General features: G+C 42.7%; 1 protein-coding gene across 10 annotated transcripts in view; it reads right to left on the bottom strand.

The window, feature by feature from the left end:
- Window positions 1-13105, bottom strand: part of SPATA6L (spermatogenesis associated 6 like) — a 99322-nt gene that overhangs the window by 44140 nt on the left and 42077 nt on the right. For 7 of the 10 annotated variants that reach the window (XR_003512228.1, XR_003512227.1, XM_027549357.1 and 4 more), the window contains 4 exons: window positions 10366-10400; window positions 9440-9636; window positions 2950-3043; window positions 1788-1890 (listed from right to left, as the gene is read on the bottom strand). Coding sequence is in view for 8 of the 10 variants with exons in the window: in XM_027549357.1 (XP_027405158.1) it covers window positions 1801-1890; window positions 2950-3043; window positions 9440-9636; window positions 10366-10400 (416 nt within the window). In the remaining 2 variants the exon portion in view is untranslated. Of the gene's footprint in view, window positions 1-1787; window positions 1891-2949; window positions 3044-9439; window positions 9637-10365; window positions 10401-13105 lie in introns of those variants that run through there. The other 3 variants (XM_027549355.1, XM_027549356.1, XM_027549358.1) reach the window with 2 other exon arrangements.

Raw genomic sequence — 13105 nt, 5'->3', positions numbered from 1 at the left:
CTCGGTCTTCCCTCCAGCCCTCTGTCTCCTTCTTGGGAGAGTTTTCATAAGGAAAACAAACCAATAAATCACAATACAAGGCTGAAGGAAACCTATTTCCTAAGACAGAATTTACTAATTTTTTTCTTACCTTCTCTCTATCCCCTCACATCAGGGTCCACATACTAGCTAGTTCAGGGCTTTAGGTAACTTGATGTTAGCATGATGAAATTCAACACAATTTGACATTTGGTAATTACATGGGCCATGTTTCCTAAGTGGTAATTATGTGGGTTGTCTTCTGTATAAATGCCTAGATGACTATTTTAGAAATGGGAGATTAAGTGGACCAGAAGCCATCTTTAATCTACCAAGCAGAACATTCTAAGGCAAAGCCTACAAAAATGGGAAATTACCAAGCTGTGCTCACATTCCTCTGTGCCAAAGGCAGGGAGTCCTGGCCAGCTCTAGGCAAGGCAACATGTGCCTTCAAGCATGAATACCCATAAATCAGAATTTTAGGAGCCTGATGACAGTGAAACCCTAGCATGTCATCCCACACATCTTTATTTTTTAAAAAGATCTGTAATTATCTTGATGTTGCTAGACTGAAGGACTACATGATACAACACCATAGGACCCTCTGGGGGATGCTCAAAGGCAATGTCCACCAACTCTGCTTGGGTTCCACTATCTTTTTCTCCAGGGTTCTCCTATTACAAGCTCCAGGTCTGGAGGACAGTGGAATTTAATGGGTAAAAGCATGGTCACTGAAGCCATATCCCTTGGGTTCAGATCACAGCTAAGGTCATTCACTAGCCATGTTACCCTAAGCAAGGCATTTAACATCTCCTTGCCCCAGTTTCCCTACCTGTAAAATGGTACTGGTGATAGTACCTACTTCTTAAGAGCTGTTGTGATCATGGAATAGCAACTCACTTAATACAACTGAAGTATTTAGGTCAGCTCCTGGCACTTAGGAAGCACTTAATAAGGAAAAACTATTCTTATGCTGGGCCTGGGTAGGAAGGGAAAGAAGAAAAAATGTGAAAAATGATGACAGCCCACAAAAATGACCAACTTCTTACCACACAACTGACTTTGAGGATTGCCTCATCACTTGAATTTCAACAGTCACTCACAGAAAATATTTACTGAGCACCAACCACAGCGGAAGGTCATCTAACGCAAGGGTGGTGACAGAGTGGTAGAGGAAGGCGGGCTCCTGCTCAGGGCACACACCTGGCAGGTGCAGTTGAGTTCACCCAAGTTAAATGGGACCCCACTGTAACTCTGGCTATAAAGTAGTGGGTCAGAAAACAAGAGTCCCTGGCCCAAGGAAGGTGTCATTCAAGTAGAAGGGGCAGACTTTTAAGCAATCGGCCCACAAAGAAATAGAACAACAATGAAAGAAAACTGCAGGAGGCTACAAAGGTGTACCTCAGAGGAGGAGGGTATGCCATGGAAAGCCATGAGACCTGAAAGGCAAATAGAAGTGAGCCAAACAAAGTCAGGAAGAAGTAGTCTAGACAGAGAGCGTGTGCAAAGGGCGCATAGCAGAAAAGAGCTCGTGTCTGAGGAGCTGGAAGAGGGACCATTAGGTAAGGAGTGGGGAGGGAGAATAAAGAGGAGATAAGACTGCTGGTGGCCCCGCACACATGCTGTCTCACGACACTGTGAGGGGAGAACGTAGTTCTGCTCTCCTCCTGGACTCCTGTTCACCACATTTTCCAGGTGCTTTGTACTGAAAGCAGGAAACTGAAATTGTTTTAGCAAATCAAGAAGAAGCACTTAAGCTGCTTACTTACATAGGACAGCAGCTTAAAAATATTTCTGTTCATGCGCACGGTATTTCTTCAGAGGGTAGCCTGGTCTGTTGAGGATATTCTTTATTTCAGAGATGGATTCTTCCTATAACACAAACAAATCCAGCAACTACATTACTCATAGTGTAATATAGGTCAATGATATTGCATGCGTAGTTTTGCATTTAGGAGATCTATGAATCCCGTGTATGCCATATATATTGTGTTCATGATACATGTATATATGTAGATACTATTTTTTTCCCTCTCTCCCTTTCTTTTTCTTCCCTCTTCCCTCCCACTTTCCCTCCCTCCTCCCTTTCTTTCTTCCTCTTTTACATTTTAAAGGGATTCCCCTACTTGAAAAGATTTGGAATTAACAAAGCAAAACAAATGACTCTGCAGACAGGCAATAAAATAATTCACCACCCAGGTAATTAGGGTAACAAATATTCATTTATAAGTATGATCCTATAAATCTAGGATATGTCAGCATTCAAATAAGTCAAGATGACCAATTCAACTACATGTTATAATTAAACCCAACTAAGGGGTGCACTGTCAACCTTCCATCTGAATTGGTTTAAACTGGTGACAGGCCACAGCTAATGGCTGTACACCTGCCGTAGAGGAGTACTGAGTATATCTGTCTATGGATCGGAAACACTCCCCTCAACCCCAGAAAAGTCCAATAGTCAAAAACACCTGATTAACTTTGAGGAAAACTTTCTTCCTTGTTGTGGGCTCACATAGACCACACATGTTCCCAGATTCTTCCCTGCACTGGGATTCTTGCCCAGAGTGGAAGTGAATGTGCTCCAGGCAAACACTGTCTTCTCTAAGTCCTCTCACATGACCATGCTCCCCCTCACTTCAGGACCTCTGCCTGATGCACCCTGTGCTCTGAAGTATTAATAGCTGCTACTCATCGCTCAGACTGCAGCTCCACTGTCTCTTCCTCAAGAAAGCCTGCCCTGAGTGCCAACCAAGTCAAGCACTCCCTTTCATACGCTCTCAGGATACCATGTACCTCCTTGGTGAGCATCACAATTTTATACTTGTTTCTGCAGTTACCTGATTAATGTCTATCTCCCCTGCTAGACTGTGAGACCCAGTTCCCATATTATTTTGTCAGCAAAGATGTCATTTCATCAGAAGTCCTGACCTTGTTTAGGTGTTGCTGAGCTCTGTGGGATGTCAGAAGACTGCAGACCCTTTCATGGATCTTCTTCCATGTGGACTGGAACCCGGGGTGGGGCCTGATCAATAGAGTAAACAGGGTGGAGTATCATGTAGCTGATAAAAGGATACTTATAACTTAGAAGTGAGAAAAAAGCAGCAATATACAAAAGTGTGCACAGTGTAGTTTCAATGTCTTTATTAAACCTACACCTAAGAAAAGCACCAGGAATAAAAACAGCCAAGATGTTAAAAATGGTCTGTGTCTGGGGTGTATTCCTTTTCTTCTCTGTACTTTACTATTTCAGATATTTCTCCAAAGAACAAACCCTGCTTTTATATTTTTAAAATGTAATCCAAAAATTTTTAATACAAAATTTAATCCCTACTGTTTCCACCATAAGGATCTTATTTTATGTTATTTCCTTTAGGCCCTCCAGACATAAATTTAACCACAGGTCTTAACAGTGTCTTCTGGTTACTCAAACATGAAGCATTTTCTCCCTTTCACAGGCACTTTCCAGGACTTTTCCCTTGGATAGAATGTAAGGGAACTCACAACCCCCACCCCACTTGTGAGTCCTTACCACCCATCAGAGCTCAGTTCAGTTATTGATTTCTCAGGAAAAGTCCCTTCCTGTAGAGGAGGTCAGCTTCCCCGTTTCATGCACTTAAGAGCCAATTCATCCCTCATTCATAGCACTTTCCCCAGTAGATATTTTGTCATTATTTGGTTAATGTCTGTCTTTCCTCCTAGGATGAAATTGGGAGTGAGACTCCTAGGCTAATAGCTCATCTCAGGGCTCTGTGGGTCCCGTATGAACACCATATGGGAATTTACTACAGATTACTTGAATGATGAATTCATTCATTCATTTTTGGGAGGCGAATGAGTGCCAATTCTTAAACTGAGGCAGAATTTGCAATGTGATTATGAAAAGCACACTGAAAAGATATTGTGTTTAAGTGCCAAAAATTTTGCAATTTGGATAAAATCATTCTCTTTAATTAATATGTAATGAACACTGGAAATGACAGAGACATGTGGGAATCAATCCAGTTGTTACACCACCACACTAATGATTCCCTCTGCAGTTGCCCCTCCGCTCTGTCTGGGATCCATACCCAGGCCACCCATCCTGGCTCCATGTAATGAGCACAAACCCTCTGGTTTCCAGGAAGACAAGACTAAGAGAATGACTGATGTACACAAATCCATTACCAACCCAGGAAAGTGACTCACAGCAAATGAAAGCACCACCTATAGCACTGACCATACTTAAAGGCAAGGCACATCATTCCTATAGTCCTCTAAGAGTTTTTAAGATGAAGGAATAGAAATATTTTGAAGCTATAAATGAAGCTAGCATTTAAAAATAAGCACCAGCTGGACACTGTAAATGCTTTTTCATTGGTCTTGAGTAACCAGTACCAGAATGATCCCTATACTTGTTACTATATGCATTCAGCACTAAATTTGAAGATCTCTGAGAATGATGAGTCAATAGGCAAGGGTAGTGCTATGCCTTGATTATAGCCTTCTCCTAGTGCAGTGGGAAGAATGAGGATAGGGGTTGAAGGGATGTGCCACTATCCAGTCACTGGAGCTAGGAAACAGGCTCAAGAGTGTTCCTCCCACGTTTAGGACTACCATTTCACCCACAGCTAGTTAAAAGGGTTTTCCATTTCCTCCCTTAAAACCCTGGGCTGATTCTCACTCCAAAACTCACCTTCCAACTCATCCCTGCAAACTTGGCCCTTGCTGATTTCAGTATTGTCAGCAGAAACTCAAAAGGTACTTCTCGTGTGCTTCTATGGTCTGAGCAGGAAGAGACTGGCCCCAATGGCTAACACGAAAAGAATAGTGAAGGAGGCAGAGGCTAAGCACTGGGAGCGAAACCAAGACCCATACGGTTGACTCCCAGGAATCCCTGAGCATGTCTTACAAAACAGAAGATAAGGAAATTGCTTGTTAAAAATCCCTCTGTTTCCAACCTGCCTTTATTGATTAAGCTTGCTTTAGTTTTTTGTTGTTGTTGTTCTTTTTCCCTTCCTTAATTGCATACCCTCCAAGCTTCACATAGCCTACGAAATATATCACAAGACTCCTTAACATCCCTACAGATAAAGCCTCTGACATTATGGGTCACTATAGTAATCACTGCAGATGGTGACTGCCGCCATGAAATTAAAAGACGCTTACTCCTTGGGAAAAAAGTTATGACCAACCTAGATAGCATATTCAAAAGCAGAGACATTACTCTGCCAACAAAGGTCAATCTAGTCAAGGGTATGGTTTTTCCAGTGATCATGTATGGATGCAAAAGTTGGACTGTGAAGAAAGCTGAGTGCTGAAGAATTGATGCTTTTGAACTGTGGTGTTGGAGAAGACTCTTGAGAGTCCCTTGCACTGCAAGGAGATCCAACCAGTCCATTCTAAAGGAGATCAGCCCTGGGATTTCTTTGGAAGGAATGATGCTAAAGCTGAAACTCCAGTACTTTGGCCACCTCATGCGAAGAGTTGACTCATTGGAAAAGACTCTGATGTTGGGAGGGATTGGGGGCAGGAGGAGAAGGGGACAACAGAGGATGAGATGGCTGGATGACGTCACTGACTCGATGGACGTGAGTCTGAGTGAACTCCGGGAGTTGGTGATGGACAGGGAGGCCTGGCATGCTGCGATTCATGGGGTTGCAAAGAGTCGGACATGACTGAGCGACTGAACTGAACTGATAGTAATGGTGGGCTTAAGTTATTCTCCAAGAACATGGAGTTGGATCCTGTTTGATTCAAGCTGGCTAAGACTGGTTGGGATCACTGATCCTAAAACTGTGTCCGCACAGACATCTGATGAATAATTCTTTTACATCAGAGGGCCAAAAACTCCACCCTCACATCATGCCAGGCACCTCCACTTTTGAACACACACCCTATGAAGAAGCATGTAACCTACATATGCCTGGGTAAAGCACTGATTACTTCACCTTTTCTCAACCTCCAATGGTATTTCCTTGACCTCCAACCACCTTTCCTCATGCCTAAGACCTCATTGCTTCTTTATCCTATAAATATCTCCGCCCCATGCCTTCAGGGAAGTGGATCTGAGACTTGTTCTCCCATCTCCTTACTTGACTGCCTTGTGAATAAATACTTTTCTGCTACAAACCTCAGCACCCCCGCGTTGGGCTTGCTGTACACAGAGCAAACGAATCTGGAAAAAAATCCAGTGTTCAGGGCTACCTCTGTGATCACATTAAGGTCAATGGGGAATGGATTCTTCACCAAGAATACAAAGGGATATCCTTTACTCAGAACAGCTGTCTTAAAAATATTATTTTCAGTGCCACTTCCCTGGAGGTTAAGGTGACAAACTATCCTGGTTGGCCCAGAACCGAGAGGTTTCCCAGAATGCAGGACTTTCAGGGTTAAAGCCAGGATGGTCTTAGGCAAACCAGATGATCTTTGTGTGATTATGCTATGTTTTCCCTGATCAAGGCCTTATTTACAAATTCACAGTCTGATTAGATCCAAATTTAACAGTTTAGAGTGACTTTGGATGCACAGAATTTGCTGACTCATCAGAGATAAGTGATTGATAAGAGATAAGTGATTGTCATCATCCTACAGTTCAACTGTGCTAATTCCTGTCACTGACTTGCAAAAGCTGCCACTTGCCATTTCCTCCTCCAGGGCAACTTCCCAACCCAGGGATCGAACTCGTGTCTCTTACGTCTCCTGCATTTGCAGGTGGGTTCTTCACCACTAGCACTACCTGGGAAGCCCCACTGCCTTCCAACAGAGCCCCAGTTCCTTAGCTTGGTTTCCACAGCCCCCCTCTGACTATCAGCCTGGGCACCCACTCATCCCCCAGGCTGCTCTAACTTCTAGAAGCTGATAGCACTCCTTGCCTTCTCATCTTCCATTCCTCTCCTCCATTAACTATCATAATCCAATCCCCTCCCCTCCAGGCCCTCATGAAAATGCCACCTCCTCCATGAAATATTCCAGAATACCATCCTTCTCCTTTATACTCTGATAGCATTTTGTCTGTACTTTTCTCAAAATTCTGCCCTGTAGAAAGTTCTCTGTGTACATTAAAAAAAAAAAAAAAAAATTCTCTGCGAGGTTGGAAGTTCTCAGAGATGAGAAGAAATGTCTTAAATGTTAACATTTCCATCTGAGGCCTAACAGGTCGACTATCTGTTTTCCTTCTGAGGCATTATATTTTTCCCGTGTCAGCAAATATTTATTAAATGTCTACTAAGTACCATGAATTAGTAACTGATTCTTCATGTGTCTTTTTTTTTTTTTTTTTTTTTTTGCCACATCACACAACATGCAGGATCTTAAATTTCCCAACCAGGGACTGTGATTGAACCCATGCCCCCAGCAGTGGAAACTCAAAGTCTTAAGCCCTGGACCACCAGGAATGTCTCCAACTGTATTATTTAGATGGAAATTATTCTCAAAACTTAATGCAGAGTAAAGCAGACTGGCCTATCCTTCATTCAAACCAACTATCTTGAAAATATTATCTTTGCTGCTACTTCCTTGGAGCTATGACCAACTGTCCTAGTTGGCCTGGGACCAAGAAGTTTCCCAGAATGCGTGACTGTCATGGTTAAAATCAGGACAGTCTGGGGCAAAACTAGATAGTTAATCACATTAGTAGGGAATGCAGATTGGAAAATAAAGGTTCCTGTTCTCAATCTCTGGTCTGCCCTCCAGACACATGCAATCAAGGTTTGGTGTGTGTGTGATGATGATATAAATAAGCCAATAAACCATGTCTAGAAAAATAGAAAGAAACTATACCCACATATTGGAGAAAGCAATGGCACCCCACTCCAGTACTCTTGCCTGGAAAATCCCATGGACGGAGGAGCCTGGTAGGCTGCAGTCCATGGGGTAGCTAAGAGTCAGACACGACTGAGCAACTTCACTTTCACTTTTTACTTTCATGCATTGGAGAAGGAAATGGCAACCCACTCCAGTATTCTTGCCTGGAGAATCCCAGGGACAGGGGAGCCTGGTGGGCTGCCGTCTATGGGGTTGCAGAGTCGGACACGACTGAAGTGACTTAGCGGCAGCACACCCACGTATTAGTCATGCTTGTCTTTGGGTGGTAGGACTGATAGGTTATTTTTTTTCACTTCTTTTCATTTTTCTATAATTTCCAAACTTTCTATAGTGAGTTCTTTTATACTAGTGAAATCAAAAGCTGGGGTTCTAACATTCAGTTCAGTTCAGTCGCTCAGTCGTGTTCGACTCTTTGCAATCCCATGAACCGCAGCATGCCAGGCCTCCCTGTCCATCACCAACTCCCAGAGTTTACCCAAACTCATGTCCATTGAGTCAGTGATGCCATCCAACCATCTCATCCTATGTCGTCCCCTTCACCTCCTGCCTTCAATCTTTCCCAACATCAGGGTCTTTTCAAATGAGTCAGCTCTTTGCATCAGGTGGCCAAAGTATTGGAGTTTCAGCTTCAACATCACTCCTTCCAATGAACACCCAGGACTGATCTCCTTTAGGATGGACTTGTTGGATCTCCTTGCAGTCCAAGGGACTCTCAAGAGTCTTCTCCAACACCACAGCTCAAAAGCGTCAATTCTTCTGTGCTCAGCTTTCCTTATAGTCCAACTCTCACATCCATACATGACCACTGGAAAAACCATAGCCTTGACTAGACAGACCTTTGTTGGCAAAGTAATGTCTCTGCTTTTTAATATGCTGTCTAGGTTGGTCATTGGAGAAGGCAATGGCAACCCACTCCAGTACTCTTGCCTGGAAAATCCCATGGATGGAGGAGCCTGGTAGGCTGCAGTCCAAGGGGTCGCTAAGAGTTGGACACGACTGAGCGACTTCACTCTCACTTTTCACTTTCCTGCATTGGAGAAGGAAATGGCAACCCACTCCAGTGTTCTTGCATGGAGAATCCCAGGGACGGGGGAGCCTTGTGGGCTGCCATCTATGGGGTCGCACAGAGTCGAACACGACTGAAGTGACTTAACAGCATGTTGGTCATAACTTTCCTTCCAAGCTGTAAGCGTCTTTTAATTTCATGGCTGCAATCACCATCCACAGTGATTTGGGGGCCCCAAAAAATAAAGTCAGCCACTGTTTCCACTGCTTCCCCATCCATTTGCCATGAAGTGATAGGACTGGATGCCTTGATCTTAGTTTTCTGAATGCTGAGCTTTAAGCCAACTTTTAATGACAGATAATAATGAAGAAATAAATAGTATCTATGCCAACTGAGCTGCCTATCCCATTTTCAACAAACATTCTGAGATATGCTTTCCAGAGGTAAGAGAAAAATCTCAATTCTTACTTCTGGGATTATTTTTCAAGGAATAATAATCTTTCATGTCAAGCTGCTCCTAAGGAAGCAAACTGATAAAATGACCTGACTTTTATTCCTGTCAGACCACAGGTCACTCTTCTAGCAAAGAGATGGGTGCTGGCTGCTGACCTTTCTCGGAGAAGGGGCTGATCCAGAAGAGGGCTGGGAGATCTGGAGTTCTGGGAGGTGTCAAATGAAGTTTCCTGGTGAAAATCAGCATCCCCTTGGTTACTGTAACTGGGCGAGGGCTTTCCAAACTTACTTGAATCTAAAGATGATGGTGATTCATTCCTTAAAACAATCCGTTCATCTGGCTCTTTGATAACCTGAGTGACAATGTGCATTCATCTTTAGTTATAGCTTTTGCTTTTGTTTGCTTAATTTAGAGCTGGGGGTTGGGTGGGACAAGGAAGAGAACCGGGGGCAAGAAGACAGAATACCTGCCTCCAGGATCTCCTGCAAATACAAGAGGAGTGGGAGCAGAGAAGACTAGAGACAAAATGCTCAGGAGTCAAGGGCAAGGAAAGATAACCAAATTCGTTTGGTATATATTAACGAGCCAAAATAAACTCCTGCTCTGAATTTTGATTTGTGAGGACTAGGGATTATTGCGTTGGGAAAGAAAAAAATTTTAGACAAAATATTTAAAGGCTATGTCAAAGGAAACTGAGAGTACTTCATTTTCTTTGTGTATGTCCATTGTCATGCTGTAACAGGGAAGCTTGCACCTTCACCTGAACAAGCCAATCAGACTTTAAGAACAAGTGATTGACCACCTCTCTATATTCAATTCGAGAAAAAGTAATGAAAATTACTACTGATAAAGTAGGTATTGAACCTACATACACTTTCACTAGTGACTCATCCTACAAATGAAAGGAGTTTGTATGAGGGGAAAAAACCAACTAAAGCAAAGAAACTCAAGTTAAACTACAGCAATTCCACAAGCAACATGAGCTAGAAATGTATTTTCAACTGCTCATGGGAGAAAGTACAATAATTGACATTATATAGCTGGTAATAAATCATTTTACAAATGCTACTTCTAAAATTACCTTCACGTTAGCTCCAAGGCTGTCAAGAGAAGACACTAGAAGAAAGAGGAACAGGTGTTTCAATGACTCATTATTACCAGTTACTCCTAAAACTGCTATTACATTTATTGCACAGCAGTACAAAAACATTACACAATGAATGAATTATTAGAGAACTTAAATGATCCCTTGTAAATCATACCATCACTTTTAATTCTCCCTGAAGTCACAGAAATTCTATGAGTTTTTTTCTGTCCTCTTGAGGTAAACAATAATGTTATATTAATGGCAGCACATATGGATATAGGAAGGGTAAAAGTGAGTCTAACGTGAAGCAACAAGTTCAGTAGCCCTTGGGCAGCTTGGAAAACACATTTGCCCAGATGTCCACAGCCTAAAAGAAAACCATGTAGCTTAATATAAAATTCAAAGCCTCTGCCTCTTTGGCATTCCCTTTATATTAGGTTTACATAAAATCCTATTTACACAGAAACTCTGAGTATACTTGTCCGAGACAGACAAAAACGAATACATGAGAGCTTGAAAAAACAACACAGTGAAAGTGAAAATCATTATGATTACATTAAGTAGATCTAATACCAGAGAATGATAAGAATTACTAGAAGTAATAAATACACAGACAAAACCAAGACTAAATGAGATTGTTCCAGATTGAAAATAAAATGCTTTTGAAATGAGTATTTGCAAGGCTATGCTAAGACCACCATGGCTTCCCTCAGCTGGCTGGGACTGAGGCAGCGACAAGGGACTGCTGATTCCCCTATGCCACTGGCAATAAGAAGGAAGATATAAAAAGGGATTTTTTTTAAACATGTGAATTGTCATATTCTCTGGGCATGGATGTATGTGTGTGGCCATCTTGTCCCAAAAGCTCTCTTCTACCACACTCCCAGCTGAGCAGGGAATCAGTAGTGCTAAAAAGGCCCTTTTTAGCTATAGCCACAAACTTGCCCTTTTGCCTAGGAACCCCCTTGCTACTGATCCCAGGGGGCTTGCCCTTGTTCCCTTGCTTCTCAAAGTGTTGTCCATGGACCAGCAGCATCGGTATCACCTGGAAGCTTGTTAGATAAGAAGGATTCCAGGTCCCACCTCAGCCCTATGGAATCAGAATCCGCAGTTTAACGAGATACCCAGGTGATTCTAATGCACATTGAAGTTTGAGAAGCACTGCTTTATTCTACCTTAGGCCCGGATGAATGAGCTGACAGGTGACCTAAGGAAAGGTCTGGCTTGGAAGCTACAGGGATTCCAAGGATCTGAGCCCAGAGGTCTGAACGTCTTCTCTAAATGTAGGTGTGCCAAAAACTTGATGTGTGACCTGTACACACTCTGTAACCTCTCTGGAACCTTAGTTCTCCACCTGCCAGGATTAAGAAGAGACAAAGGCCGAGACCAATGTGATACATGACCCTGTTGTTATTTAGCTAGCATTAAGCCCAGCTGTCCTCCCCAGGAACGGACATTTTCTGTTGCTTGATTTCACGGTAATGGGGAAGACAGTGCTGTATTTATGGGCTACATGGGTGATTTTCAATCTAAATATCAGAGAAGATGAAGCATTTTCTGCCTCAAATTCTGTCACCTGTCTTTGACTTGTTGCTATAGAACAGTCACCGTCATCCAAGAGAATATTGGCTTGAGTTATCACAAGAGACTTTTAAGAGACTTCCCCTTAAAAGTAGAAACCTTTCAGGCTAAGATAGGAAACTTGTTGTCAGGGATGGTATAAGTCCAGGTCAGGAGAATGGGCCATGACCTTCCCTTTCTAGCCTAAGAATTAATTCAGGAATGGTTGAAATTCACTGCCATGACATTCAGTACTGACACAGGTTCATGTATTTCACTCATAAAGTTCAGTTCAGTCACTTAGTCCAACCCTTTGCAACCACAAGGACTACAGCATGCCAGGCTTCCCTGTCCATTACCAACACCAGGAGCTTGCTCAAACTCATGTCCAATGAGTCGGTGATGCCATCCAACCATCTTACCCTCTGTCGTCCTCTTCTCCTCCTGCCTTCAACCCTTCTCATCATCAGGGTCTTTTCCAATGAGTCAGTTCTTCACATCAGGTGGCAAAAGGATTGGAGCTTCAGCATCAGTCCTTCCAATGAATACCCAGGGCTGATTTCCTTTAGAATTGATTGGTTTGATCTCCCTGCTGTCCAAGGGACTCTCACAAGTCTTCTCCAACACCACAGTTCAAAAGCATCAATTCTTTGGTGCTCAGCTTTCCTTATGGTCCAACTCTCACATCCATACATGACTACTGGAAAAACCATAGCTTTAACTAGACAATCTTTGTCAGCAAAATATGTCTCTACTTTTTAATATGCTGTCTAGGTTTGTCATAGCTTTTCTTCCAAGGAACAAGTGTCTTTTAACTTCATGGCTGTAATTACCATCTGCAGTGATTTTGGAGCCCAGAAAAGAAAATATGTCACTGTTTCCATTGTTTCCCCATCTATTTGCCATCAAGTGATGGGATTGGATGCCCTGATCTTAGTTTTCTGAATGTTGAGCTTTAAGCCAACATTTTCACTCTCCTCTTTCACTTTCATCAAGAGGCTCTTTAGTTCCTCTTCACTTTCTGCCATAAGGGTGGTGTCATCTGCATATCTGAGGTTATTGATATTTCTCCCAACAATCTTGATTCCAGCTTGTGCTTCTTCCAGCCCAGTATTTCACATGATGTACTCTGAATATAAATTAACAAGTAGGGTGACAATATACAGCTTTGACG

This window comes from Bos indicus x Bos taurus, chromosome 8 (assembly GCF_003369695.1).
Source record: "Bos indicus x Bos taurus breed Angus x Brahman F1 hybrid chromosome 8, Bos_hybrid_MaternalHap_v2.0, whole genome shotgun sequence".
Taxonomy (NCBI): domain Eukaryota; kingdom Metazoa; phylum Chordata; class Mammalia; order Artiodactyla; family Bovidae; genus Bos; species Bos indicus x Bos taurus.
This window is presented reverse-complemented; position numbering and strand designations above follow the sequence as displayed.